Raw genomic sequence first — 26,245 nt, forward strand, 5'->3', positions numbered from 1 at the left:
AGAAATCTCTTGCCACTGATGACATTAGAAGTACTTTGCATAAGCAAAGGACAATCCCTTTATCCTGAGACGTGTCCTGGGTGTTCTGTGCCTTCCTGAAGGCACCTCATGTTATTTAGGCTGTACCTAGGTAGCACAGCAGTTTGGGATTTATTCAAGTTTGGGCGCCTCCCCTGTATATTCACTTCAGCTTTAGTATGAACATCTTTGGCTACATGTGAGAATCTTTCAGTATAAACACAGTACAGATTCATTTTAAGTAAAGCTGGAAAATAGAGACAAAGAGTGTATTAACCTCGTATCACCACTGAAATATCACCACAATTAATACTTAGCCTTGTTTTTCAGACTCCCCTCCCCTCCCCCATGTATATGTTTAATATCTTACTTTCTCACATAAAGCATTTTGTTTTAAAAATTTGGTCAGATTCTTTAAAAAAATTTGTATATACATTCTTAAACTACATAATATGCTAATGAGTATAGATGTATATTTCCCAATTATATGTTTAGCTTGTTATATGTGTGGGGTTTAAAAAAATGTTACCATTTAGATCCTGGAAAATGAGGAGGGAAAAGAGGATACTAAGCAGACAGTTATAAGAATGAAAAGAAACTTGTATTAACAATTTGGGTGGCAAATGTTTAAATCTTTCAAGAGATGGAAGATGGTACGCACTCCCTTCCTCTAGTTATTTATCGAGTTTGGATTTTGAAGTACTGATTTATTTCTTAGATGGGGAAAGCGGAGGCATAGAAGTACAGTGACCATATAATTTATCATGCAACCCAGGATGCTTTTGAGAGTTAATGGGGTTGCCGTTAATAATTACTCTGTGATGACAGGCCTGAATCAGTACTGTCCTGGGAAATACCATGTATGGCCACTTTGCTGGAAGACTCTGATTTTTAAAATCTTCTATTTATTATTATTATTTTTAAATTAAAATTTTATTTTTTAGAGCAGTTTTAGGCTCATAGCAAAATTGAGAGGAGAGTATAGAGATTTCCCTTACACCCTCTGACCCACACATGCATAGCTTCTCCCATTATCAACATCCCCCACTAGAGTGGTACCTTGGTTACAATTGATGAACCTACATTGATACATCATTATCGTCCAAAGTCCATAGTTTACATGGACCTTTTTTTGTTTTTAACTGGCAAGATTAAAAGTGGCTTTCTGGACTCAGAAATGAGGACTGACTGAAAATGAATAGTGTACTTCTATTTGGAAAGACAAAGACTGGGAAATGATTATAAAAATCAAAAAAAGTCTTGAAGGGGACAGGATAATATAGTTATTATTCTAGAACTAAGAGTGCTGTCTCTGAGTTTGAGAGATGAGTTTTAAGGCAGAACTATGTATGTATGTATGTACATAGAAATGTGAGAGAGAGAGTGTATGTGTGTATCCTGAGATTTCACATGATGGGAACTGTAGTTGTAAAGCTCACTGTCTCATGTTGTATATGGACATTACTTAAGAAAAGTTGTAGGGACGTTACAGATTGGTAAGTCCATATTGGATAGATAAGGAATAGGGTATATTGCACAACAGTGTTTCCTTGTGACATGATGCCTGGCTTTAAAGAATGAGGGTTAATGCAGACTTATAAGGGGGAGATGAAAGTCCCAGTCTAGTATGTAGATGGAAGGTACTAACATTTATGGAATAGCTATTAGTGGCTACTGTTAACGGTTTTGGGTGCTGTACGTATCACTCTGGAAGATATGGTATTATGTCTATGATATAGAAGTGAGGAAACTGAGTTAAATATCTTGCTAGGTCTTCTCATATCTGAACGGATTTAGAGTCAAAACCTTTTTGACTCCAAAGCATGCAATGTCAGTGTATATCATGTCACATAATGTGCCCAGGATAGCTTTTAAACCAGTGCATTATCAGATCCAGAAATCGTACCCTTTAATTCCTTGGTTTAAACATTTGAACTGTGTTAACATATACTGAGTAGTAAACAAATTAAATCTGCAAAAAGTTTTTTGTAAAGAGCCAGATAGTAGATATTTTAGGCTTACAGGTCAGATGGTCTATGTAGTCAGTGTTCAGCTCTGCTGTAGAAGTGTGAAAGCAGCCACAGGCAAAATGTAAAGGAATGTGCAGCTATCTTTCAATAAAACTTTATTTACAAAAATAGGTGGCAGGCCAGATTTGTCCTGTGGACTGTATCAACCTCTGAACCAAATGCTATGGCTCTTGGTGTTTGAAAATGGAGCTGGAAACATTACTTGCATGCATGGTGCCTTTCCTCTTTCCAATATATCAACAATTTAATAAAATACCTCCTTCTCCTTGATTTACGTTTCCCCTGTGGAGAAGGAACTAACTATTGGTGCGAGTTATTTCTTATTTTAATGACTCTTGCTGTCTGCCTGGTTTTATTTTTAATATACCTTCCCTTAAAATTTTTTTTACTTTGTTTAAGCACTTGAGATGTATGTATTTCCATTGGACTTCCGTTGATGCATGTACCACGTTAATCATACTTGCCATTCCTGAGAAACTTTGTGTCTTGATTGGTAGTGCTTTGCCTCAGCTCACCCTGTTTCCTTGAGAAAAGGGTTCGTGTATGCTTTATTCTTAACTATTACAAAGTGATCACCTCAATAAGTCTATTTACCATTTGTCACCAAGGAAATGTAACATTTCTTTACCAAATATATATTGGGCCATTCCTATTATAGCTTCTACTATTGATACTACACTGCTGCCACCGGCTATCAGTTCTTGGATCACTAACAACCATACTAAGTAAGCATTCATTCATTGTGTTCATTCGTTATGTTAAATACTCAAGTAACTCTGCTCTACACAGGGAAACTTAAACTCAGCATGGTTTAATGACTTTCATGATACCCCATAGCTAGTAAGTGTTTGAGTGCACACTCCAGCCTATATCTCTGTTATCCCAGTGTGGATCTTTTCTCCATGATACCGTTTTCACACTTCCTCCCAGTAGACAGACACGTGTTAGGGCACTGTAAAAAACATCAGTGCCTGCATAGTTATTTTTCTCATTATTTATTCAACAATCACTTGTTGAGTTCCTACTATAGACTCTTCAGTGCTTTTTTCATTACTTGTTTAAAGATCAAACTTCTATTACTTTTTTAAAATTAATTAATTTATTTTTGGCTGTGTTGGGTCTTTGTTGCTGTACACGGCCTTTCTCTAGTTGCAGCGAGCGGGGACTACTCTTCGTTGTGGTGCGCGGGCTTCTCGTTGTGGCTCGTGGGCTCTAGAGAGCAGGCTCAGTAGTTGTGGCACATGGGCTTATTTGCTCCACGGTATGAGGGATCTTCCCAGACCAGGGCTCGAACCCGTGTCCCCTGCATTGGCAGGCAGATCCTTAACCACTGCACCACCAGGGAAGTCCCCAAACTTCTGTTTTTTTTTTTTTTATATATGTATCTTTTTTTTTTTTTTTTGCAGTACGTGGGCCTCTCACTGTTGTGGCCTCTCCCGTTGTGGAGCGCAGGCTCAGAGGCCATGGCTCACGGGCCCAGCCGCTCCGCGGCATGCGGGATCCTCCCGGACCAGGGCACGAACCCGTGTCCCCTGCATCGGCAGGCGGACTCTCAACCACTGCGCCACCAGGGAAGCCCCAAAATTCTGTTTTGAAAAAACAACTTTATTGAGTTGTATCTTACATATCATGAAATTCACCCATTTCAAGTGTACAATTCAATGATTTTTAGTAACTTTCTGTATTGTGCAACCATTAGCATAAGTCAGTTTGGTAATATTTTTATCCCCTCTGTAATATTCCTCTTGACCATTTACAGTTAATCCCCATTCACACCCTTAGTCCCAGTCAACCACTGATCTATTTTCTGTTTTTTTTTTTTTTTTTTTTGAGAGGGGAGCAGGCATGCTTGCATGCGCTTGCAGTTCCCCATCCCGGGATCGAACCTGTGCCCCCTGCAGTGGCATCGTGGAGTTCTAACCACTGGACTGCCAGGGAATTCCCTACTTTGTGCTTTGAAATTTGCCTTTTTTGGACATTTCATATAAATGCAGCCATATAGTATGTGACCTCTTTTGTTTGCCTTCTTTATCTTCAAATGTTTTTGAGGTTTCATCCATGATGTAGTATGTGTCAGCAGTTTGTTCCGTTTTATTGCTGAATTGTCTTCCATTTTATGGATATATACCACGTTTTGTCTAACTACTCACAGTTGAAGGATGTTTGTTGGTTACAGTTTTTGGCTATTAGAAATAATGCTGCTGTGAACATTTGCATGCAAGTTTTTCTGTGGACACAGGTTTTCATTTCTCTAGGAGTAGAATTGCTGAACTGTATGTAAGTTTTATGTTAAACTTTTGGAGAAACTCAAACTGTTTTCCAGTTCGGTGCATCATTTACATTCCCACCAGTAATGTACAAGGGATTCCAATTTCTTTACATCCTCGCCAACATTTGTTCTTATTTTTCTTATATAATGTAGCGATTCTAGGAGGCATGAAATGGTTATGTCATTGTGGTTTTAATATGCATTTCCCTAATGACTATAGCATCTTTTTATGTGCTTATTACCATTTGTTTGTCTTTGGTGAAATGTCTGCTCATATTTTTTGCCCATTTTTGGATGTGCATTGTTTGTCATTATTATTATGGAGTTGTAAGAGTTGTTTATATATTCTGGATATGACTCTTTTATCAGATACGTGTTTTGCATATACCTGTTTTCTTCTGGTCTTTTGCTTGTCTTTTTATGCTACCCTTTTGTTTGGTTTGGTTTTCTGTTTGTTTGTTTTCGTTTGGTTTTTTTTTGGCCGCTGTGCGTGGCCTGCGGGATCTTATTTCCCTAACCAGGGATCGAACCTGCATCCCCTGCAGTGACAGTGTGGAGTCTTAACCACTGGACTGCCAGGGAAGTCCCATCTTTTTGTTTTTATTTATTTATTTTTATTATTTATTTTTATTATTTATTTATTTATTTATTTTGTGGTATGCGGGCCTCTCACTGCTGTGGCTTCTTCCGTTGCGGAGCACAGGCTCTAGACGCGCAGGCTCAGCGGCCATGGCTCATGGGCCCAGCCGCTCCGCGGCATGTGGGATCTTCCCGGACCGGGGCATGAACCTGTGTCCCCTGCATCGGCAGGCGGACTCTCAACCACTGCGCCACCAGGGAAGGCCTTTATTTTTAAATGGTTGTTTTTGAAGTGCAGTAGTTTTAATTTTGATGAGGTCCAGCTTATCATGCTTTCTGGTATAGAAATCTTTGCCCAACTCAAGGTCTTAAAGATTTTCTCCTATGTTTTGTTCTAAAAATTTTATTGTTTTAGCTCTTAAAGTCTTTGATCTATTTTGAATTAATTTTGTGTATTGCATGAGGTGATGGTTCATCTTTTTGCATGCACCATTTTCCCCAGCAAAGTTTTGAAATTTTTAGTGTGTAGGTCTTAAATGTCTTTTGTTAAACTAGTTAGTGTATATTTTATTTTTCTTGAATGGAATTCTAGTTTTGTTTTGGATTGTTTGTTGCTTGCAAGCATTTAGTTTTATCATCATGGTAGAATTCCTATCTTCTTAAAATAAATTCTTCCTGTCCTTTAAATTCAAGGTTGTATGTGCCCTTAGTCCTTTAAGAAAAGCAAAGATCAAACAAAATGGTTTTCTCTGTCCCTGCCTGAACTGCAGTAGCTGTTTCTAATTTATTGTTCAGTAACCTGTATTAATTTCCGGTTGTTTTACTAGTCATGTGTGCCCCTTTAGGCACTTCTCTGTTCTAAATGGAAATGTAGTGTTTTGTGACACCTGGTTCTCTGAAGGTGACTTGTCATCTGTAAAACAAACCATGTGAAAATCAACTTAGTTAGGATTTAGTATTACGCACTAAAGACAGTTACTCTTAGGCTTATTTTCATTTAGGGCTACCTGGCTGTGATATTAGGGAGTGGATTGGGGAGAACTTTTTATAAACATTTTGGTGAGCAACATTGCCTCCGCCTGTAATAAATACAGAGCCAGATGTTGGGCACCTTTGGAATTTTTCTTTAAAAGGCAAAGAAGGCAGGATTTTGTCCATTAGGCATCTGCTAAATCTCTGAGTACAGAAAGCAAAACAAGATGAATGAAAACATTCCACATAGGAAAAGGATGGAATACTAGATGGCTAGAAATACTAGAAAACCTTTTGTATAAAGTAACTGAAGCACATCTTAATTTAAGCGTGGTATACTTTTGTCCGTCCATTTACTGTTAATCTGTATGTGTCTTTATTTTTAAAGTGAGTTTCTTGTAGACAGCATATAGTTGGATTACATTTTTAAAAATAAATTTATTTATTTTTGGCTGCGTTGGGTGTTAGTTGCTGTTCACGGGCTTTCTATAGTTGTGGCGAGTGGGGGCTACTCTTCCTTGTGTGTGGGCTTCTCATTGCGGTGGCTTCTCTTGTTACGGAGCACAGGCTCTAGGCACACGGGCTTCAGTAGTTGTGACACAAGGGCTCAGTAGTTGTGGCTCACAGGCTTAGTTGCTATGCGGCATGTGGGATCTTCCCAGACCAGGGCTCGAACCCACGTCCCCTGCATTGGCAGGTGGATTCTTAACCACTGCGCCACCAGGGAAGCCCCTGGACTACATTTTTTGATCCACTCTGACAATCTCTTTAATTGGTTCATTTAGACCATTGACATTCAAAGTGATTATTGATACAGTTGGGTTAATATTTACCATATCTGTTGTCTTCTATTTTTTTTCTGTCTTCCGCTCTTTTTCTGCCTTTTGTGGTTTAATTGAGCATTTTATATGATTCCATTTTATTTCCTTTCTTAACCTATCAGTTATACTACTACTTTTTTTTTTTCAGTGTTGCCCTAGGATCATTATACATTTACGATTAATCCAGGTCCACTTTCAAATAAGACTATATGACTTCACATGTAGTGTGAGGACCTTAAAATAACAAAATAATCTTAACCTTTTCCTCCCATCCTTTGTGTCATTGCTGTCATTCATTTCAGCTATATAAAGCATATATATATGTATATGATATAAACATAAGCATACATAATTGAATGCATTGTTGCTATTATTTGAACAAACTGTTGTCAGATCAATGAAGAATAAGGTAAATAAAAGTTTTTATTTTACTTATTCCTTTTTTGATGCTCTTCCTTTCATTATATAGATCAGTTTCTGGCCTGTATTATTTATATGTCTCTCTGAAGAACTTCTTTTGACATTTCTTGCAAGTCACATCTACTGGCAACAAATTTCATCAATTTTTGTTTGCCTGAGAAAGTCTTTATTTTTCCTTCACTTGTGAAGGATAATTTTGCAGGGTACAAAATTCTAGGTTGGTGGGTTTTTTCCTCTCAAAACTTACAGTCTTCTCTTCTTGCTTGCATACTTTTTGAGGAGAAGTTGGATGTAATTCTTACCTTTGCTCCTTTGTAGGTGGGGTGTTTTCCCCCCTGTGGCTTCTTTCAGTATTTTTTCTGTATCTTTGATTTTCTATAATTTGAAAATGATAGTTGGAGGAGTAGTTTTTTTGGTCTTTATCTTGCTTGGTGTTCCCTGCACTTCCTGGATCTGCTGTTTGGTGTCTGGCATTAGAGAAATCCTTAGTCATTATTGTTTCAGATATTCCCTCTGTTCCTTTCTCTCCTCCTTCCCCTTCTGGTATTCCAGTTATGTGTATGTTACACCTTTGTAGTAGTTGCCCCACAGTCCTTGGATTTTGTTTTTCCCCAGTCTTTGTTCTCTTTCCTTTTTGGTTTTTGAGGAATCTATTGATAGATCCTCTAGCTCAGAGATTCTTTCTTCATCTGTGTCCAGTTTGTTAATAAGCCCGTCAGAGGCATTCTTCATTTTGGTTATAGTGTTTTTTGTCTCTAATATTTCTTTTTGGTTCTTTCTTAGGATTTCCATCTCTCTGCTTACATTGCCTGTCTATTCTTGCATGCTGTCTACTTTATCCTTTAGAGCCCTTAGCATATTAATCATAATTGTTTTAAATTCCCAGTCTGATAATTTCAACATCCCTGCCATGTATGTTCCTGATGTGTGCTCTTACTCTTCAAATTTTATTTTTTGCCTTTTGATATGCCTTGCAGTTTATCTTTGGTAGCCATGCCTGGTACATCGAGTGAAAGGAACTGCTGTACATAGGTTTTTAGTAATGTGGTGGTGAGGTGTGGAGGGAGGGAAAATGTTCTATAGACCTATGATTAGGTCTCAGTCTTTTAGTGAGCCTGTGCCTCTGGACTGTCAACTTCACAAGTGTTTCTTAGTTTTTTTCCTCCTCCCTTTAGTGGAACAGGATAGTTTGAGTAGGCTGGAGTTGTGTATTTCAGGGTCATCCACACTGAGCCTCTTAATTTGTCAGTTACAGTTCAGGTTTTCCTAGTCTGGTACTGGTTCAGGCAGTGGTGTCCACTTGAGTCCCTGGTCTGGTTAGCTGTGGTGACCTGTATGTCTGTCTCTCCAGTCTTGGGGACAGTCGTTTGCTCTGTCTTCCTCTCTCTCGTGGATCTAAGAAGAATTGTTGATTTTTCAGCTTTTTGCTTGTTGTTAGGGTGGAATGGTGAGGCTCTTTACATGTGGAGTGGGAAACCTGCACATACACAAAACATTTAAGCCTTTGATTTCTGTGGAAATGTTGTCATAGGACAGAGCTCTGTGAAATCCACTACTGTCAAAATATTATAGAAAAACTTTGTGAAATCACTAGGAGGCTTAAAGAGCCTGCTTGAAATGTTCCTTTGAAAATGGGGTTAAAATTCAAACACTTTCAAGGGCCATCTCCAGGGGATAGTAATTTGGGTATTAGCACATGTAGGTGTGTAAACTATAGTGAACTGGAAAACACCTTTCTGCATATTCCCCATATAAAGGAGCTGCAGTCCACAAATAATGATGGTCTACTATTTGCCAGGTACCTTTTGAAAAACAACCAGAAAACCACATTTTTAAGCAAAAATTTACTTTAACCGTTGGTTTAATGTTTAAAGAAAATTATTTGGCCTGAGCAAAATATTCGTGTTGACTGTTAGTTTGCCATTTATAATATAGTACCTGGAGAAATTTATTTTCTTTTTCAGATTTGTATACTTCCTTTCTCAATAATAAAAGCTGTGTGTGTATATGTGTGTCTGTGTATCCTGTCTGGCTTCCAAAGACACCAAAGCCAAAAATCAAAACTTCAGGGCAGGTGTATAAATCTACCCAGTAGTCACTCCAGCCCTTTATGTTATGGATTAGTCAGTATGCTTTTGGCCACAGTAACAGAAAATCCATCTAATAGTGGCTTAAACAATAAGTTCATTTGTTGGCTCGTATAACTGGAAGTTTAGGGGTAGGGCAGTGCTCAGGGTTGGTTCCTGTCATTCAGCCTTGTCATCATGGACCTGGCCACCTTCCATGTTTATTCTTTTTAAGTGAAAGAGAGTTTATTTACAGAGATACACATTCCATAGGCAGAATGCTGTTGTCTCCTACCTTGCATGTTTATTTGGATGTTTGTCAGGCCTTTTAAGAGTTTGATTGTTTCTCTGTTGATATGTTACTTTTCCCTAAGTGCCTTTGTTAGTGACCAGGTTCTTAACCTTTAAGTTGTTTTCAAAACTTTGTATGTTCATGCTGTTCTTTCTTCTTAACCACACTCTCCCAGTACCTGCTGACTTACCTGATTACCACCTCTTTGCCTGTTTGTCCCCTATCTCAAGCCAGGGTAGAAAGAATTGTTTTTGAAATGGAATAAAGAGCAGCCATATGGCTACTATTCTCTTTTCTTATAAACCTCCTTTCTCCTTTCCTTAAAGAAATGTTTTCCTTTGGGTTAAGAAATATTATGGAATTTTGACAAGAAAAACAATGTCCTTTAGAACAGGGTTGGCAGCCTGTTAGGAACTGGGCTGCACAGCAGGAAGTGAGTGGCGGGCAAAGCGAGTGAAGCTGCATCTGCCGCTCCACATCCCTCCCCATCACTTGCATTACCGCCTGAACCATCCTGCCCCCACCACCCCCCGCCGCCCCGTCCATGCAAAAATTGTCTTCCACGAAACCTGTCCCTGGTGCCAAAAAGGTTGGGGACCGCTGCTTTAGAACAAGAAAATTATATAACTGAGTCTGAAAATGAGTCTCGTGTAGTTGTAAGGGCAGTGACAGATTCTGGCCATGATAATTTTGGGTTTTGTATCTTTGGACAAGCATTTCACCTCTTTGGGCCTTAATTTTCTGTTACATAAATGGGAATTAAAAACTCCCTTTCCATAATGCCAGTGAGAATTTGATAGAAAGTGGATATGAAATACTTCTAGCATAGAGCCTGGCATAGGACAAATGCTCAGCAAGTAGCTTTTATTTTTATTTATCTATTTAAACAAAATTTAATGTTGAGCCATTTCCTTTTGGTTCCACTGTTTTCATTGAGACCCCGACCTTTGAAACTGGGCCCTGGAATTCTGTGGAGAAATCCAAGCTGAGTATCTTTTTGTAGCTACCATTAAACTCCAGACCAGACATTCATTAAAGCTCTGTAGAAGTTAACAGGCAGTTCATGTTGGGTGACTTTTCTCATGGCTCCTGAATTGTTATTTACCTACACTCTTTGTGGTTTAACTGGTATTTCTTATCTACTTTGCAAAGTAGGAATGGGGGAAAAAACAGAAAAAGGGCTTCACATCCTTTTTATAGTACAATCTAAAGTTTAAAAAGAAACCCTCTATTGTAAAAAAATATATTGAAAATATATACTCATAATTTTTTAATTCTGTTTTATCTTTTGATAGGCATTTCAGTCTTATCTCTGTTTTATGTGTCTCGGATTCACAATGATTATTCCCTTGTCAGCAGTCAAAACGGCAATATCGGTAGCCTGAAAGTTGTTGCTACTGCAATCACTTCAGGCTCTGTTCCAGTAGAAGGAGTTAGATGCTGTCCATTCCTGGTGAAGAACTGGAAAACCTTCCATTTCAAAGCACACGTCTTTTTTTCTATCCCTTATGTCTAATCCTTGGCCTTGGTTGCCTTAGTGATTTTCAGACTTCTATTTAGCGGCAAAACCATGCCTTCAAAGCTTTTTTGGGAGGTCCACTATATAAAACAGACTAATCTGGGTACCCTAAAAAAAAAAAACAGATTATTTTTTTTTTTTTTTTTAAGGGATGGTTTCAGATGGGAGTGGGGATTATCCACTGATGGCAGGAATCTCCACAGAGATCAGAGTGGAAAACCACTGAAGTCTCTGTGCATTTTGTCTTTTCTGATCCTGGTGTTCAGGTGCTGGTTCACACAGCAGGACCTTTCCTCATTTTATTTACTAAGGGCTATACTAACCATTGCTCCATTATTGCTAGCAGTCTCCTATCAATGGTTAATAGCATTCCCCTCTCAATTTTTGTGCAAAAGTTTTCTTCCAGCTTGGTGAGTTTGTCTTATGAAAGTCGTGGCACTAATAGAATTGAATCTTAACACGAAAGCAGCAGAATTGAAAAGAAGTCAGAGGTGTGATGCAGGATTTCACGTATAGGATGCTTTTTCCTCTCTTGAATAAAGTTCGTTAAGAATGAGTCTTGAGTTCTCCTGTTCTGTAACCAACAGGAGGACTCACAAATGGCAGTGGAAGATACATCTCTGCTGCTCCAGGCGCTGAAGCCAAGTACCGCAGCGCGAGCAGTGCCTCCAGCCTCTTCAGCCCCAGCAGCACCCTATTTTCCTCTTCCCGTTTGCGATATGGAATGTCTGATGTCATGCCCTCTGGCAGGAGCAGGCTTTTGGAAGATTTTCGAAATAACCGGTATCCCAATTTACAACTGCGGGAGATTGCTGGGCATATAATGGAGTTTTCCCAAGACCAGCATGGGTCCAGGTGAGGACTTGGCTTTGCCACTTAAGGTAACTGAAATCTTAATGCCTTAAATTCCATGCTTCAGATAAGGTATACATTAAGTAAATTGCCATATAATAATTGAAACAAACTTTGCTTTTTAGTACGCTTCCTGTTACTTATTTCAGAGGGATGTGGCTATGAGAGTCACCAGATATACAAGTGATGGAGAATAGCCATTTAGTAATCTGGATCACATGCTGAAACAAACCTTTTTACCTTTCTGAAAGATTAGTCTGGTGTTCCTTTGTTCATGAGAACCTCCCAGAATGTCTGCAGTTTAAGAAATACAGAAACACTAACACAAAGACATGTGTACACTTTTGCTACTTTAATCGCTATTAAGAATCTTGCTCTCAAAGAGACACTATTCAAATGCAAATTTGGATCTCGGCTCAGGAGTAAGATGGTGCCACCACTTTTCTTTGTTGTTCCATTCTGTAGAAGTGAGAGTCTGCACAGAGGTTAGAAGATGCTATTATAAAACACAGAATTTAGCTTTGGTTACCACTCCCTGTTCCAATGGACTTCACAGAAAGGGACCCTGGTCCTCAGAAAAAAGCAGATTTATGGTGACATCATCCATCCTTCTCTCTCCCTTTCTCTTTCTTTCTCTGACAGTTCCTCCAAAACAACTCCCAAAGAACCTACCTCCTCTTTAAGTTCTGCCAGCTTGCCACTGGGCAAGGATTTCTCATATTTAGATCCTAAAGGCCAGGTTGGGAGAAGAACATGGTTTTTCTGATATAGTCACCTGAGCTAAAAAAGGCAAACTGAATAGCTACTACTTTAGAAAGAGACTGCACATAGATGACAACTGTTCCACATCATTAATAAATATGTACTGCTTCATATGAATGTGAGTTAAAGACTATAATAAGGACCATAGGCTTTGAGTTTATTGATGTTGGACTGGTTCCTAAAAGAAAAAGTCCGGTAGAGTTCTCCCTGTGTTGTGCCTTTTACCCTCTTCTCTTTTTTTCTGCCCCCCCTTTTCAGCTCCCTCTCAATCCCACACATAAATACATGTCCTGTTGTAATGAAGTATACTAAAATTTAAATATACTCCTAAAAGCTCAGTTAAATTAGGGGATACTTCACAATATAACTTTTTTTTCCTTTTCAGTAATTCTTCAATTTGAAGTGAGCTCAAGTGATTTATTTAAGTAACACTGTTGTGCCTCTGTGTACACGCACACGCATACATTTAGTTTCAGAACTGACACATTATAAATTGAGCTAATCTTTATATACTTTCCAAGTCTTCCTAAAATGCTGTGATTGCCCTTTTTACTATGTACTTCAGATTCATTCAGCTGAAACTTGAGCGTGCCACACCAGCTGAGCGCCAGCTTGTCTTCAATGAAATCCTCCAGGCCGCTTACCAGCTTATGGTGGATGTATTTGGAAATTACGTCATTCAGAAGTTCTTTGAAGTAAGCCTTTGTTCTTTCTGTCCTTTGACTTTAGACAGCCTCCATAGCATTTTGATTTTCATTAGCTGTTTTTAGAATTGCAGTTTCATTCCAGTCCTCAAAATGAAGCGTGAGTGGTCTTTTTGAGGCACATTTAAATGTTTCTCCAATTCATTAGCAGTAGTGCATCATTTAGATACCCAAGCAGGTGATGCTAGTGTATTTTAGAAATGTGTTTGTAGGGCCATTCTCCCCATTTAGGATCCCGCACAACATTTCTGATTGCTAAAATAGTTTCACTAAAGATGTCATTTTTGGAGGAAAAATCCTTGTAAGATAATTTTAGCAGGACCACAGTAAAGTTCTGAAAATGAATTTTAAAAAATGGATTCCTAGAGAATTACCTTTGAATACCAACTCTGGTGTTTTTCATCATAAACCACAGTCATGAGGATTGTTAAATGCTGCTTCTTGGGTGATCCTTCAGCCTTGGTTCCTTATTGTTCCTTCATTAATGTGGATAATGTCCACTCTTGTTATCATTTTCCTTGGAAAGGATTAACGAGATTGTTGGATTAATGTCTATTTCCTCTTCTAAACTAAAATGTCAGAAACGCAGGGATTTTTTGCTAATCATTGTAGCTGTGGTGTACTGGTATCAACAACCCCATTATAAATCCAGAAAGGAGTGAAGCATTGAGATGAAACATCTGGTACAGGGGGAAAATGCTGCAACTCTGCACATTACCTGCCCCCCAACAAAAGAAATTTGTAAACTTCTTACATCTTACTTTGTTTGGTTTGTGTGAAGATTAAAAAAATGGCTCACTCACAGCCTCTATCTTCCCAGCTTTTCTCATAAAAACCTAAGTTCTTTGACTCTGAATTCTCCAGCTACGGATTAAGATATCAGCCTAGACACGACTCTTGTAATTTTGACTTTAGAATGCCGTTTTACTGCCGTTTTGTCACAGATATAAAAATAGAGAGATCTCCAGCTCCAGAGGTTAATGCAGCTAGGGGTGGCTGAATGAACAGTGGGTTATAGCAGTATGATTTTGGGACAAGCTAGAGAACTTCTCTGACTTAGAGAATGTCCCTGGACTTCATTTCTCTTGTATGGAAAATGAGTGGGTTGGGCAGCCTTATTCATAAAGTCTCTTCCAGTCTCACATGCTATTCAAATGAAAATAAAAAGCCAGGGATGGAGAAACATTCTAGGAAGAGTTTTAACATTGTGCTGTCATACCCCTTGATTTTACTAACTTTCCCCCTATTCTGTTGACTTGTATAAATAGACATCATCAATTCTTATAGTAATGGAGAACAGTATATTCAGAGCAGTGTGCATGTGTGCTTTGGCTTAAACTTCATAGAGATGAAAGAAGAACTTGTTTTCAGCTTATGAGGCTCAGACAACTGAAGTGATGTAGATTTGTTGCAAGAAGTTCTTGAATCTTCCCCAGACATTGTCTAAAGCCGTAATAAACAATGTCTTCCACGTGTACTATTGTTTTAAGAATAAATGTAAATGCTCTTGGACATATAGGCATATTTAATAGTATTGGTGAGTTAAGGACAGCTTTGAGGAATTGCCTATTTGTTTAGCAGATACTAGTAGTGAAACCACTCCAGTTGGATATCTGAGAAGTTTTTTAACATTAAAGAGTTCCTCATAATCAGAGGCTGATAACCACTAGTTTGAAGAAACAAAGGCTTTTTAAATAAAACGTTTAGTTTATCATAGAATACAGGGCTAAAAGAGGTATGCCAATGGTTGATACAGAATAATGAATGCTTTGCTTTCTCTGGTTTCTTTCTTTCTACCTAAGTAATGGTGTTCACCCACACATTATGTCTAGTTTGGCAGCCTTGAACAGAAGCTGGCTTTGGCTGAACGGATTCGAGGCCATGTCCTGTCACTGGCACTGCAGATGTATGGCTGCCGTGTTATCCAGAAAGCTCTTGAGTTTATTCCCTCAGACCAGCAGGTAATTGTAAGTTTCCCCTTTAACTTTTCTCTTGGTGTTTGATGTTTCTTCATGGTACATGTAGTGAACCTCGTAAGTTTGTCAGTCTTTAGTTTTCTTTCACAGTTTTTCTTTGGTGCTTGTGACTACCTTCTGTGCATGGCAGGCATGAACTGTGCAATTAATTTTGTAAGTTTATAGTGGATCAAGTGTCTTGTGTTAAAACTAGTGGTTTCAAACACTTTTCCCTTTGACCAGACCTTAGTCTTTAGTAGGTGTGATTTTAGAGGTGGGTTTTTTGTTTGGCAAGAGTTGAAGCAGGTAAGGTTGTCCTTTTCTTCTACCTGAACTGACCACCTCAACAGACAAAACTTTTTTCCAACCCACCTTCCAGTTTTCTTCACTTGCACCCTCTTATTCATTCATTCCACCACTGTTTACTGAATGAGCGCCTGCCCAGGGCAGCGCCTGGCCTGGCGCGTTGACCTGGTGCCCACTGTGTGCCAGACATCAGCACAGAGATGGCCGAGACTGAGCCCTGCCCACGGAGCACACGTGGGGTAGGGTGACGGGAAGCAGCGGTGAGACGTGAGAGCACGTGCCCGAGGCTTTCAGGGGAGGCTTTGCAGGAGGAGAAGTCTGGGCTACAGAGGAGTTAGGAAAAAAGGGACAGAAATCTGAACTGTTTGGGTGCTGTGAGTGGGAGCTGGCACAGAAAGCACGTGAAGAGGCCGATGGCCTCAGAGCAGTCATGGAGCAGGTCCAACGGGCCCCACACAGACCACGGGGCCCGGGAAGCCTGACCAGCCCACAGGCAGGCGTGCCGTGCTGTGTCTGCGCTAGGCAGTGCCGTGAGCCTTCAGGTGCTGCTGATCTGAACCCTCAGCCTTTGGGCTCTGAACTCACTCAGCCCTTCTCGATGGAGGGGATGGCCGTGGTCTGGCAATGATGAGCCACTTGCCCTCTCTGAGAACAAAGTTCAGTAATGAGAATCTTTGTTATGGACTCAAGTTCTGAGCCAGACGAGGCACCCACCACTTCCAGTTCAAAACAAAACACAACAGAACGCTGCGCTGGTGTCAGCAATGGCAATTGAAGGCTGGGGAGTCCAAAGTCCTTAAGCCGTGAGACTCAGATGGGCATGTCAGGACGCTGGTGAAGGCAGAGGGAATGTTGGAGACACACGGCAGGTTGGGAGTTCATTTAGTGCCAGTACTGGAGATACAGCAGTAATAGGGGTGCTGTGTGTGAGTAATTAGAAGCAGGGGTGAAGCTACTAGTTTGTTTTCTTTTAATGTTCAGATCATTGTCAGTTTTAATTTTCCCTGGGATGTTGAGGGATGAAAATTTGATGGCTGAATCTTTCCTCTTTAATTTTCCTGTTTGATTTGAATATGGAACTTTTTTTCCTCTTTTGACCATAATGCCCGCTTACTGAAAGCAAGCAGGAAATTACGGTTTCCCAGGTATTTTCCCCATCTTTGCCCTCTCCCAGGATTATGATAAATTGTTGATTTTGTCTCCAGATTTTCAGATTTTACTGTTTTTTTGTTTTTTGTTTTTCTGATGCAATGGCTACATTGTAGTAGTTTTTACCCCCCTTTCCTTTCCCCCTGGCAATTGTTCTTTCTACCTGCTATTCCTGCATATCTTTTCCTGGTCTGGTTTCTCTGTGATTCTTGTTCTGGGTCTAAACTACTGCTCCTGGTATGAATAATTTACTCTTTTCCAGATGTAAGTGTATTTTAGCTGAAATAAACTCATCTCCAGTGGAGTTTTTACCTCTTTGGGCTCAAGAAAATATTCAGGGAAGCCCCCTCCCCTTCATTTTGATTATTAGATGTGTCCCTTGTGTTTATCTTTATATAGGCGTCCTTCTCTATTTATCATTCCTATAATTATATTTCCGTAGTAAATTATTCTTTTCTGACATTTGATTAATTGCTTCAGGAAACTTTCCTGAGTCTCTTGTGTTTTGCTTGTTTAGTCCCTGGCGTTGTAGTCTTGAATTTCTTTAATTAGAAAATCGTTTAGTTGCTTTGACATGTTTAACATCTCAGGGATTTAAGACATTGCATTCACAAATGTCACCATTATAAACTGGCTTGTAGTCTTCTACCATAAATATGGAGTCAGCACAGTGGAACTAATATATAGAGGTTGTATATAGCAAGGAAATTGGGCAGCAAGTACCAGGGCCCAGCCGTGGTACAGGTATTCAGCGTAAGTATGCCTGAGACCTGAGGCAGCAAGTTTGGGGATGGGGTCCAATCAAAATCCCAACACACCTACACACACACACACACACACACACACACACACACACACACACACACACACAGTGGGGATGGGATCCAGTCAAAATCCCAACGCACCTACACACACACACACACACACAGAGTCACTCATTGTCTGGCCTTTTTTTAAAAAAAATTATTTATTTTTGGCTGCATTGGGTCTTCACTGCCGCACACGGGCTTTCTCTAATTGTGGCGAGTGGGAGCTACTCTTCTTTGCGGTGTGTGGGCTTCTCATTGCAATGGCTTCTCATTTCAGAGCACGGGCTCTAGGCACATGGGCTTCGGTAGTTGTGGCTCACGGGCTCTAGAGCTCAGGCTCAGTAGTTGTGGCGCGTGGGCTTAGTTGCTCCGCGGCATGTGGGATCTTCCCAGACCAGGGCTCAAACCCATGTCCTCTGCATTGGCAGGCGGATTCTTAACCACTGCACCACCAGGGAAGTCCCTGGCCTTCTGTATTTCCCTGAGTTTGGACACTTTTCATTAACTGAGAGTATTGCTCAAGCTGACGTTGCAGTCAGTCTGGCCTGGTGGGAAGATCATTTTGGAGCCACAGACCGGGCTAGAATTCTGATTCAGTCACTGTCTGTAGTTTTAGTACATTACTTAACCCCTCTCGGACTCAGTATCTTCATATATTCACATATATGGGTGGAGGAAGGTGTGCAGGGTAATATTTGACAGGTGGTTTGCTGACATGGTCTGTTTTGCCACACACAGGAATCAGATTGCTTGGGTGTGAATAGGAGCAAGTCTAGGTCTGTGGTCTGTAACAAGTCAGCTAACGTGTCTGTGCCCTGATTTCCTCCTCTGTCATAGTGTCTGCGGTACAGGATTGTGAGGCGGATGGTGAGTCAAAGCGTGTTAAGCATTTAGAGGTCTGCTTAGCCTAGAGTAAGCTCTAGATGAACTACTCTCACTTTTAGTAGTATGTACTTTACAGGGTTCTCATGGTGAAAACATGATGAATTGTATGTGAAATTCTCTAATACAGTGTAGTTGATTTGATATCGGCTCGTTTATAATTTGAAGATGACTGCACTTTTTTGGTAACTCCCAGACAGGTCTTTTGCAAGTTAGAGAACTTTCTTCAGACTGGTTATTATTGGGCTTCCCCGGTGGCACAGTGGTTAAGAACCTGCCTGCCAATGCAGGAGACACGGGTTCGAGCCCTGGTCTGGGAAGATCCCACATGCCGTGGAGCAACTAAGCCCACGCGCCACAACTACTGAGCCTGAGCTCTAGAGCCCGCGAGCCACAACTACTGAAGCCCGTGCGCCTAGAGCCTGTGCTCCGCAACAAAAGAAGCCACTGCAGTGAGAAGCCCACACACGCAACGAAGAGTAGCCCCCTCTCTCTGCAACTAGAGAAAGCCCCCGTGCAACAACAAAGACCCAGTGCAGCCAAAAATAAATAAATAAATTTTTTTTAAAAAAAGAAAAGAATCAAAAAAAAAAAAAAAAGACTGGTTATTATTATAGGAAGTTTGTTAACATGTGAAAAAACTCCAGTCTTCGTTTGTTATCAGGTTGTCAGAGTGTCACAGCTGAGTTGTCCCACTTTAATTGTCACGGATTCCCTGCTCAGTGCTTTTGTGTTTGGTGAGGAGAACGTTGACCGTCCAGGTGTTTGCTCTCTGTGATTCTGGTGGTGCTTCCTTTCCTTGTCTCCAATAGAATGAGATGGTTCGGGAGCTAGATGGCCATGTCCTGAAGTGTGTGAAAGACCAGAATGGCAATCACGTGGTTCAGAAATGCATTGAATGTGTGCAACCCCAATCTTTGCAGTTTATCATCGATGCGTTTAAGGGACAGGTAAGTGCCTTAGGAAAGAAATAAGGGAAACAAGTTGATGGATGTTTCCATTGTGAGCAGAGAACAGGATGGGGTTTGTGGAGTGTTCTAAAGAGCTTAGTGTACTTTAGACTGCAGTAAGTAGTAGTCCTATTCAGTGGGGTCAGGTACCTAGCTCTGTGCACCCAAGGTTCTTCCCTTAATTGTCCATGGGTGTTCTCTCCATCATTAATGCAGATATCCGCTCATGTCAGGATGAGGTACTGTCATCAGATACTTGAAGAATAAATTTTTTCCTTTGGTTAAGTACTGTTTATCTTGATATTTAAAAGTTTTTATCATGTTTTAAAATTTAGGTCATTTACAGAACTAATCTTACAGGTTATGTGTCACTATGTCTTTAAAATAACAAGGTGCTTCTTAATTTGGGGGGGTTGGGTGGGGCAGTGATCAGGTTGGTTTGAACTCTGTTAAGTGGCACGCAACCAGAGATAGCTTCCAGTTTCTCCTATTTACTTACATATCGTAAGGACTAGTGTGCTTTTAGTGCTAGCTTCCAAGCAGAGTTCATATTTTGTCATACCCTAGTTTTTCCAGAATTGCCCCTCAATTGGCTGTTATCATTAATTTCTTTTGCCAAAAAACAACCTTATCCCAGTCTCCTAAGCTAGGTGGGACAAGAGAGTAAAATACATCTTTTTGGGTGTGTGAAATTGTTTTTGTTTTTGAAAAGGGAAAAATTGGAAATACCAAATAGATTTTCAGGTGTAGTCATGGGTACTGCTAAAGCCTAGATCGAAATGGGATTTTAGAATTGTTTAGGTTTTGCTCACTTAAACTACAGTGGTTAAGTAGATTACAGACACTAACTTGAGGGTTATTGGGATTTTCTGAGTTAATTAAGAAAAGAGTAGATCTGTTTACCTTTACATTTTTGTGTGTGTGTGAAATATACAAGAAAGTAAAAGGATTAAGCCACCGAATGGGAGATAATATTTTCAAGATGGAAAATGCCAACGAATTGATAACCAGAATATATAAAGAACTCCTGAAATCAAGGAGAACAATACAAATTAATGCAAAAATGGGCTTAAAGCCTGAATAGACAGAAGAAACACAAATTGCTGGTAGACATATGAAAAAATAAATTCCATTAGTAATCAGGAAAATGCAAACTAAGACCACAGATGGTAGACCATTTTCTTTCTTTTCTCTCTCTCTTTTTCTTTTTGGCCGCACCACGCGGCTTGTGGGATCTCGGTTTCCCAACCAGGGACTGAAACCTGTGCCCCCCTGCAGTGGAAGCGTGGAGTGTTAACCATTGGACCCCCAGGGAAGTCCCGTAGACCATTTTCTACCATTGGTTACTATGTACTGGCAGGGATGTGAGATCTGGATACACTGCTGGTGGGAATAGACCCATTTTGGAAAATAATTTAGTATCTTTTAAAGTTCAACATTTATATTTCTTGTGATCTAGCACTCCTGGCCTAGGTATATACCTGATGAAATGTTTGGTCATGTATACCATGAGATGTATTTAGACATGTTTAAAGCAGCATTATTCTCCTAATAGGAAAAGACTAAATAAACCAGATGTCCATCAGGAGAGGATTGGAACCCCCTCCAAAAAACAAACCACATATTTTCCCAACATTATACTATACAGATATACAGAATAAACGATAGAAGCCCACAGTATTATAAGTAAATATTTGAAACATAATGTTGAGTGAAGTAAGTCAAGTTGTTCCAGACTGTGAGTGTTTAGCGTTTTTATAAAGCTAAAATTCAGAACATTACAGTGTAGTTATGTGAAAGCATTCAGGCTTTGATCCCAGCCCTTCTTTTTTCTGTTTTTAAACCCATCCTTTGACACTGTGGACTCGTAACTAAGTGTGTTTTCTATGACCTTGACCAATTCTCTGTTCCTTTCTAAATAAGCTTTTTCTCAATAAGATCCTTCTTAGCTCTGAATTTATGTACATCTATGAATTCCTAGAATGGGTTTAAGAAATAAGTTTATCCTCACACATACATGCTCACCTTATTGTACGTAGAGAGAACTTAAATGCCATACTTATAATTTGGGCTTTGGAGTCAGAGTAGGAAATAAAATCCTGGCTCTGTCATTTACTACCTATATGACTGTAGGCACATTATGTAAACTTCTAGGAGCTTCAGTTTTAATCATGATTATCTCTCAGGGTCATTGGGAAGATTAATGGGATAATGCATGTAAACAATACTGAAGCACAGAAAGTGGCAACTGTTATTTTTGGCTTTCTTGTTTGTGTTGGTCTGCCCTAGGTGTTTGCTTTGTCCACACATCCTTATGGCTGCCGAGTGATTCAGAGGATCCTGGAGCACTGTCTCCCTGACCAGACACTCCCTATTTTAGAGGAGCTTCACCAGCACACAGAGCAACTTGTACAGGTAGTGGAGTTGCCAGTAGAGTAACTGCAAACACCTGTGGGCTTTTGTGTTTTCTTAGCACAGGTATCTGTTCCAGAAGAGGTTAATGTGCTTTAAAATGCCCATTGAAGCTCTGGGCAGGTTTTCATTTGCACCAGCCTGGTTCGTGTTTTATGAATAGGGGTAATGAGTAGAACCCTGGCCTTGGAGTTGAGATCTGCCTCTGATTCATCAAGAGATCTGCCAAGAGCTGTCAAAAGCCAGAACTCTGTCATGGATTAAGCTAGCTGTGGCCACTTAGGCAGGCCATTTAGTCTATCAGTTTCATCTTTGCAAATGAACTAAGTGGATTAGTTGATTTCTTCTTTCTAGCTTTGGTACTTTGTCTTGCTTCTACTAAAATTGCCTCCCATATCATACTGTTTGAACACTTTCTACATAGAGTATGTTGTCCTGAAGCAATTTTTGGGCAGTGTTTGTTGCTTGTTTTGGTGAGAGATGTGAGATTATAAGTGTATTAAATATTCATTGTAGAAAAGATTGAAAGTACAGAAAGTAGCAGCAGAACAGAAGAAACCACCCATAACCCTGCTGTCCAGAAGCAGGCACATTTGGCATAGGCGCTTCTTAAAAAGCATTATATGTGCACTTTTAATTTTTTACATCTTACAAATAAATGTTTCTGCCTTTGGAATTCCTTGCTCACACACACTTATTCTTTCAAAGCATCTTTCACTTTAGATGAGTATCTCCATTGTGTGCTTGTAATGTTATTTAATTAGGTGTTGTGAGTATTTCCAGTTTTTCTTTGTTAAAGACAGGCACACAGACCCATTTGTATATTTCTGTTAGAGAGAAAAATAGCTCTTTATTCCCACCTACTTTCTCTTCCTTTTTATTTTTTTTTAAATGAGAAGAGGCCTACATTTTTGTGTATAGTACTTTATGAAGACCCTGACTAGGACCTTTGGGCATAAATATATATATATATAGAAACATTCCATTGTCTAGTAATAATGTGTTCCTGTTTTGTAATGACAGGGAAAAATTGTCACTACCTATCCATTTAAAAAATTCTTATGTGTTCATTAGTGTTCAGGTAAGCCATCATGGTCTTACAGGAAGATGGGTGTTGATTAGATATAAGGATTTAAGTAACATAGAGCCTGTTTATATATAAATTTAAAATTTTCTCTTGTTGTTTCTCAAATAGGATCAATATGGAAATTATGTAATCCAGCATGTGTTGGAGCATGGTCGTCCTGAGGATAAAAGTAAAATTGTAGCAGAAATTCGAGGGAATGTACTTGTATTGAGTCAGCACAAATTTGCAAGGTATGTGCTTTGAATTACTCAGACTGTTTTCCAGAAGAGATGATTAAATAGTATTTCAGCTCTAGAGAAATTTTCATACTTTTTTTGTTTTAATGTTTATTTTCCTCAAAGTATACATAGCTAAAAAAGTCAAAGAGTTCTGCTACAAAGTATGAAACATAAGACATCTCTTAGTGGGCTCCTCACTCCCCCAGAGTTCGCCACTTTGAAATTTGGGGAATATGTTTCTGAAGCATATACATTTTGTACTTTGGTAAACTGGGTATTTTAGTAACTTACTTGTTTGGAATTGTGAAATGTTCTTTACTCAATTTCCTTTTAGATACCTGAATTAAGGGGCAGGTGACCATATCTATATATAGGCCTTAGTATTTTTAAAAATCTCTGTTCAGTCTTCATATCATACCAGCCCAAGAATAAAATGTACTAGTTATTCCCAGGTTGTGAAAGATGTCTTAGGTAACTTATAAGTGGCAGAGGTTGGAGAAGAAATTGTTGCTTCCCTGGTGGTCCAGTGGCTAAGACTTTGCGCTCCCAATGCAGGGGGCCCGGGTTCGATCCCTGCTCAGGGAACTAGATCCCACATGCTGCAACTAAGAGTTCGCATGCCACAAGTAAAGATCCCGCATGCCGCAACTAAGACCAGGTGCAGCTGAATGAATGAATGAATGAATGGCCCTCCAGCGGCTTAGTGGTGTGATACTCTGAGTAGAGTCTGTATATCCTATCATACACATAACATAGTATTCTGTATTTTTGGAATATTTTTCTTCTCTAGTTTTTAAAATAAATTGCAAGGCAGGTGTGACTCATACAACCTTGATGTTTTTAAATTGTTCACTTTTAATTTGTGAAATCTTATAACATTACAGCATGGAAAATAGAGAAAAGAAATAAGAGCACCCACAGAGCCAGCCAGCCTAATAAGCACATCAGGGTCATCTCTTAGACCTTGTATTGCTATTTTTGGACATTTGTCGGGATCAGGGAAATAGGGGACAGAATCTCTTAGTTCTTTTTTTGGGGTCGCTATCCTATTTACTTTCTTGTTCAGTGTATTTAATATCTCACTCTTGGATATAGTGTTAAGTATTAATATTATAATAGAGTTGTGGTCTGATAATGACCTAGTAGCTACTTTGGGCCCAATCCTCTCACAGATAACAACTAATAAATTGTTGACAAAATGCCCAGAACTACCTGAAGACATTAGAGAGCAGGGAGATAACCAGAGAGGAGTAGGGGAGGTTGTTGATACTTGGAAGAAGGTTAATTGCACTGGGGAAATTTCCCCGTCCTCCTCCCCCTACTTTTTTGGGGGAGGGGGAGATATATAATTGACATGTAACATCGTGCAAGTTCAAGGTGTACAACGTGTTGGTTTGATACATTTATATGTTGTGATATGATTCCTACAGTAGCATTAGCTGTTATGTTTCATAATTATCATTTTTATGTTGAGAACCATTAAGGATCTAGCCTGTTAGCAACTTTGAAATTTATAATACGGTATTGACTATAATTAGGAAAGTTACAAAATGATGACCATGGGAGTGACAAAATGACAGGGGAGAAATCCTGGAAAGGAAGAGAACCAGGGAGGAGGAGGAAGCCTAAATTTAAACTTTCTAAATATCTGGTTGCCTCCTGAACCTCATTTGTATAGGACAAACTCAAGGCAACCCAACTAAGGCTAAAAGAATTGAACTGAGGTTTCATCTGCTGCCTATTGCATGGGAGAATTTTGCAGTTTTTGTTCAGCCAAGTTAACTGCGTACAAAAAAAGGCGGGGGGTGAAGGAGTAACACTCGTAGGAGGAATATGACAGAACTGTTTATACGGTGCATCATTTGCCATGTCTAGATAACAGGAATATGTGGCCTATACTCAAGAAAAAAGAAAAAAATAGAAAAAACCCCTATGAATAGTTTTATACCACCCAGATGTTGGAGTTAGCAGAGCAGGATTATAAAGCATTTTATAAAGTTATTATATTTTGAAGTAATTAGTATTTAAAATACTATATTTTAAAGTATTATAAAGTATTTTAATTATACTCAAGGATGTAAAGGAAAATATGCTTGTAATGAAATGAAAAGATAAATGTTAGTAGAGAATTAGAAGCTTTATTATAGAAAGAATAACATGGAAATTATAGAGTAGAAAAATAATATAACATCTGAAATAAAATTCACTGTATGGCTTCAACAGTAAATTAGAGATAACAGAAGAAGGAGCCAGTAAATTTGAAAATCAAATAATAGAAACAAATCAAACAGATTAGTGACCTTATGACATTTTGGATGTTAATACGGAATACAAAGTAAATATTTCATTGACTTTGAGTGCATAGGCATGTGCATGCATATGTAACTGAGGATATATTGCTCATAATTAATTCTGACACTGTTCTGTTTCATTAAAAAAAAACGAGTCTCAAATCACTAAGTTGATTTCCTCTGCCATAAATGGGTTGGGAACCACAGTTTCAGAAACGCTAGAATAGGCTTTAAAGACTGGAACAATATGGATTGTGTGTTAAGGTGGAAGGAAGCCTTTGGCCAAGTGGGATCCTGATCAGTGATCCTACCAAGTGGTGGTAGCTGATCTACCTGCTTACTTTCTTGGAAGACAGGTCACTGCTGAGGATTCAGTCCTCCACCCAGAAGAATGTGTGTCCTGTCTGCAACCTAGTTTAGTAGAAAATCCTATTCTAATCCTGACCACTTTGTAGGGGAAGCAGTCCTCGGGTGGATGAAGGTACAACCCAGCCAGGCAGTTCTAAAAAGTGATGAGTTCCTTGCCTGAACATTTGGAGATCGTGACTGGCTTTGTGCTACTGAACCAGCTCAGTAATGTCTTAACTCCCTTTTCTGCTAAGGGAGAAGGCGGTGGCTATTAGGAGATTCACTTCCACATGCCACACTTTCAGCTTGTGCTAGAATTGCATAGTACTGTGGAAGGAAGGTGGGGGTAAAAGTTTTCCCATATTGCTCCTGTATCAGAAGGGAGAGGCTGTTGTCTTAATTAAACCTGATTGATTATCAGTTGATTTACTCTGTGTATCTTAAGAAGGAAGATCGAAAAAATATCTGGTAGGATGGTAGTTCTTGGACATTTAGCTTGAGAATTTTGTTTTCTAAATAAAAGCATGTGAATAA

At 39.4% G+C, this 26,245-nt stretch overlaps 1 protein-coding gene and 1 non-coding gene across 25 annotated transcripts in view; both read left to right on the forward strand.

The window, feature by feature from the left end:
* The window catches only part of PUM1 (pumilio RNA binding family member 1), a 129,690-nt gene that overhangs the window by 96,920 nt on the left and 6,525 nt on the right, over positions 1-26,245 (forward strand). For 19 of the 24 annotated variants that reach the window (XM_089897344.1, XM_089897355.1, XM_089897371.1 and 16 more), the window contains 6 exons: positions 11,574-11,841; positions 13,166-13,295; positions 15,137-15,271; positions 19,218-19,355; positions 21,645-21,770; positions 22,963-23,084. In XM_089897344.1, the coding sequence (XP_089753470.1) occupies positions 11,574-11,841; positions 13,166-13,295; positions 15,137-15,271; positions 19,218-19,355; positions 21,645-21,770; positions 22,963-23,084 (919 nt within the window). The remainder of the gene's footprint in view (positions 1-11,573; positions 11,842-13,165; positions 13,296-15,136; positions 15,272-19,217; positions 19,356-21,644; positions 21,771-22,962; positions 23,085-26,245) is intronic. The other 5 variants (XM_089897349.1, XM_089897324.1, XM_022575031.2 and 2 more) reach the window with 2 other exon arrangements.
* On the forward strand, positions 16,183-16,267 carry LOC115801848 (small nucleolar RNA SNORD103/SNORD85). Its single transcript, XR_004022211.1, has one exon. It is a non-coding gene; the product is annotated as a small nucleolar RNA SNORD103/SNORD85 (small nucleolar RNA).

This window comes from Delphinapterus leucas, chromosome 1, assembly GCF_059928025.1.
Source record: "Delphinapterus leucas isolate spDelLeu-1000000601 "Yukka" chromosome 1, BTC_Dleu_Yukka2, whole genome shotgun sequence".
Taxonomy (NCBI): domain Eukaryota; kingdom Metazoa; phylum Chordata; class Mammalia; order Artiodactyla; family Monodontidae; genus Delphinapterus; species Delphinapterus leucas.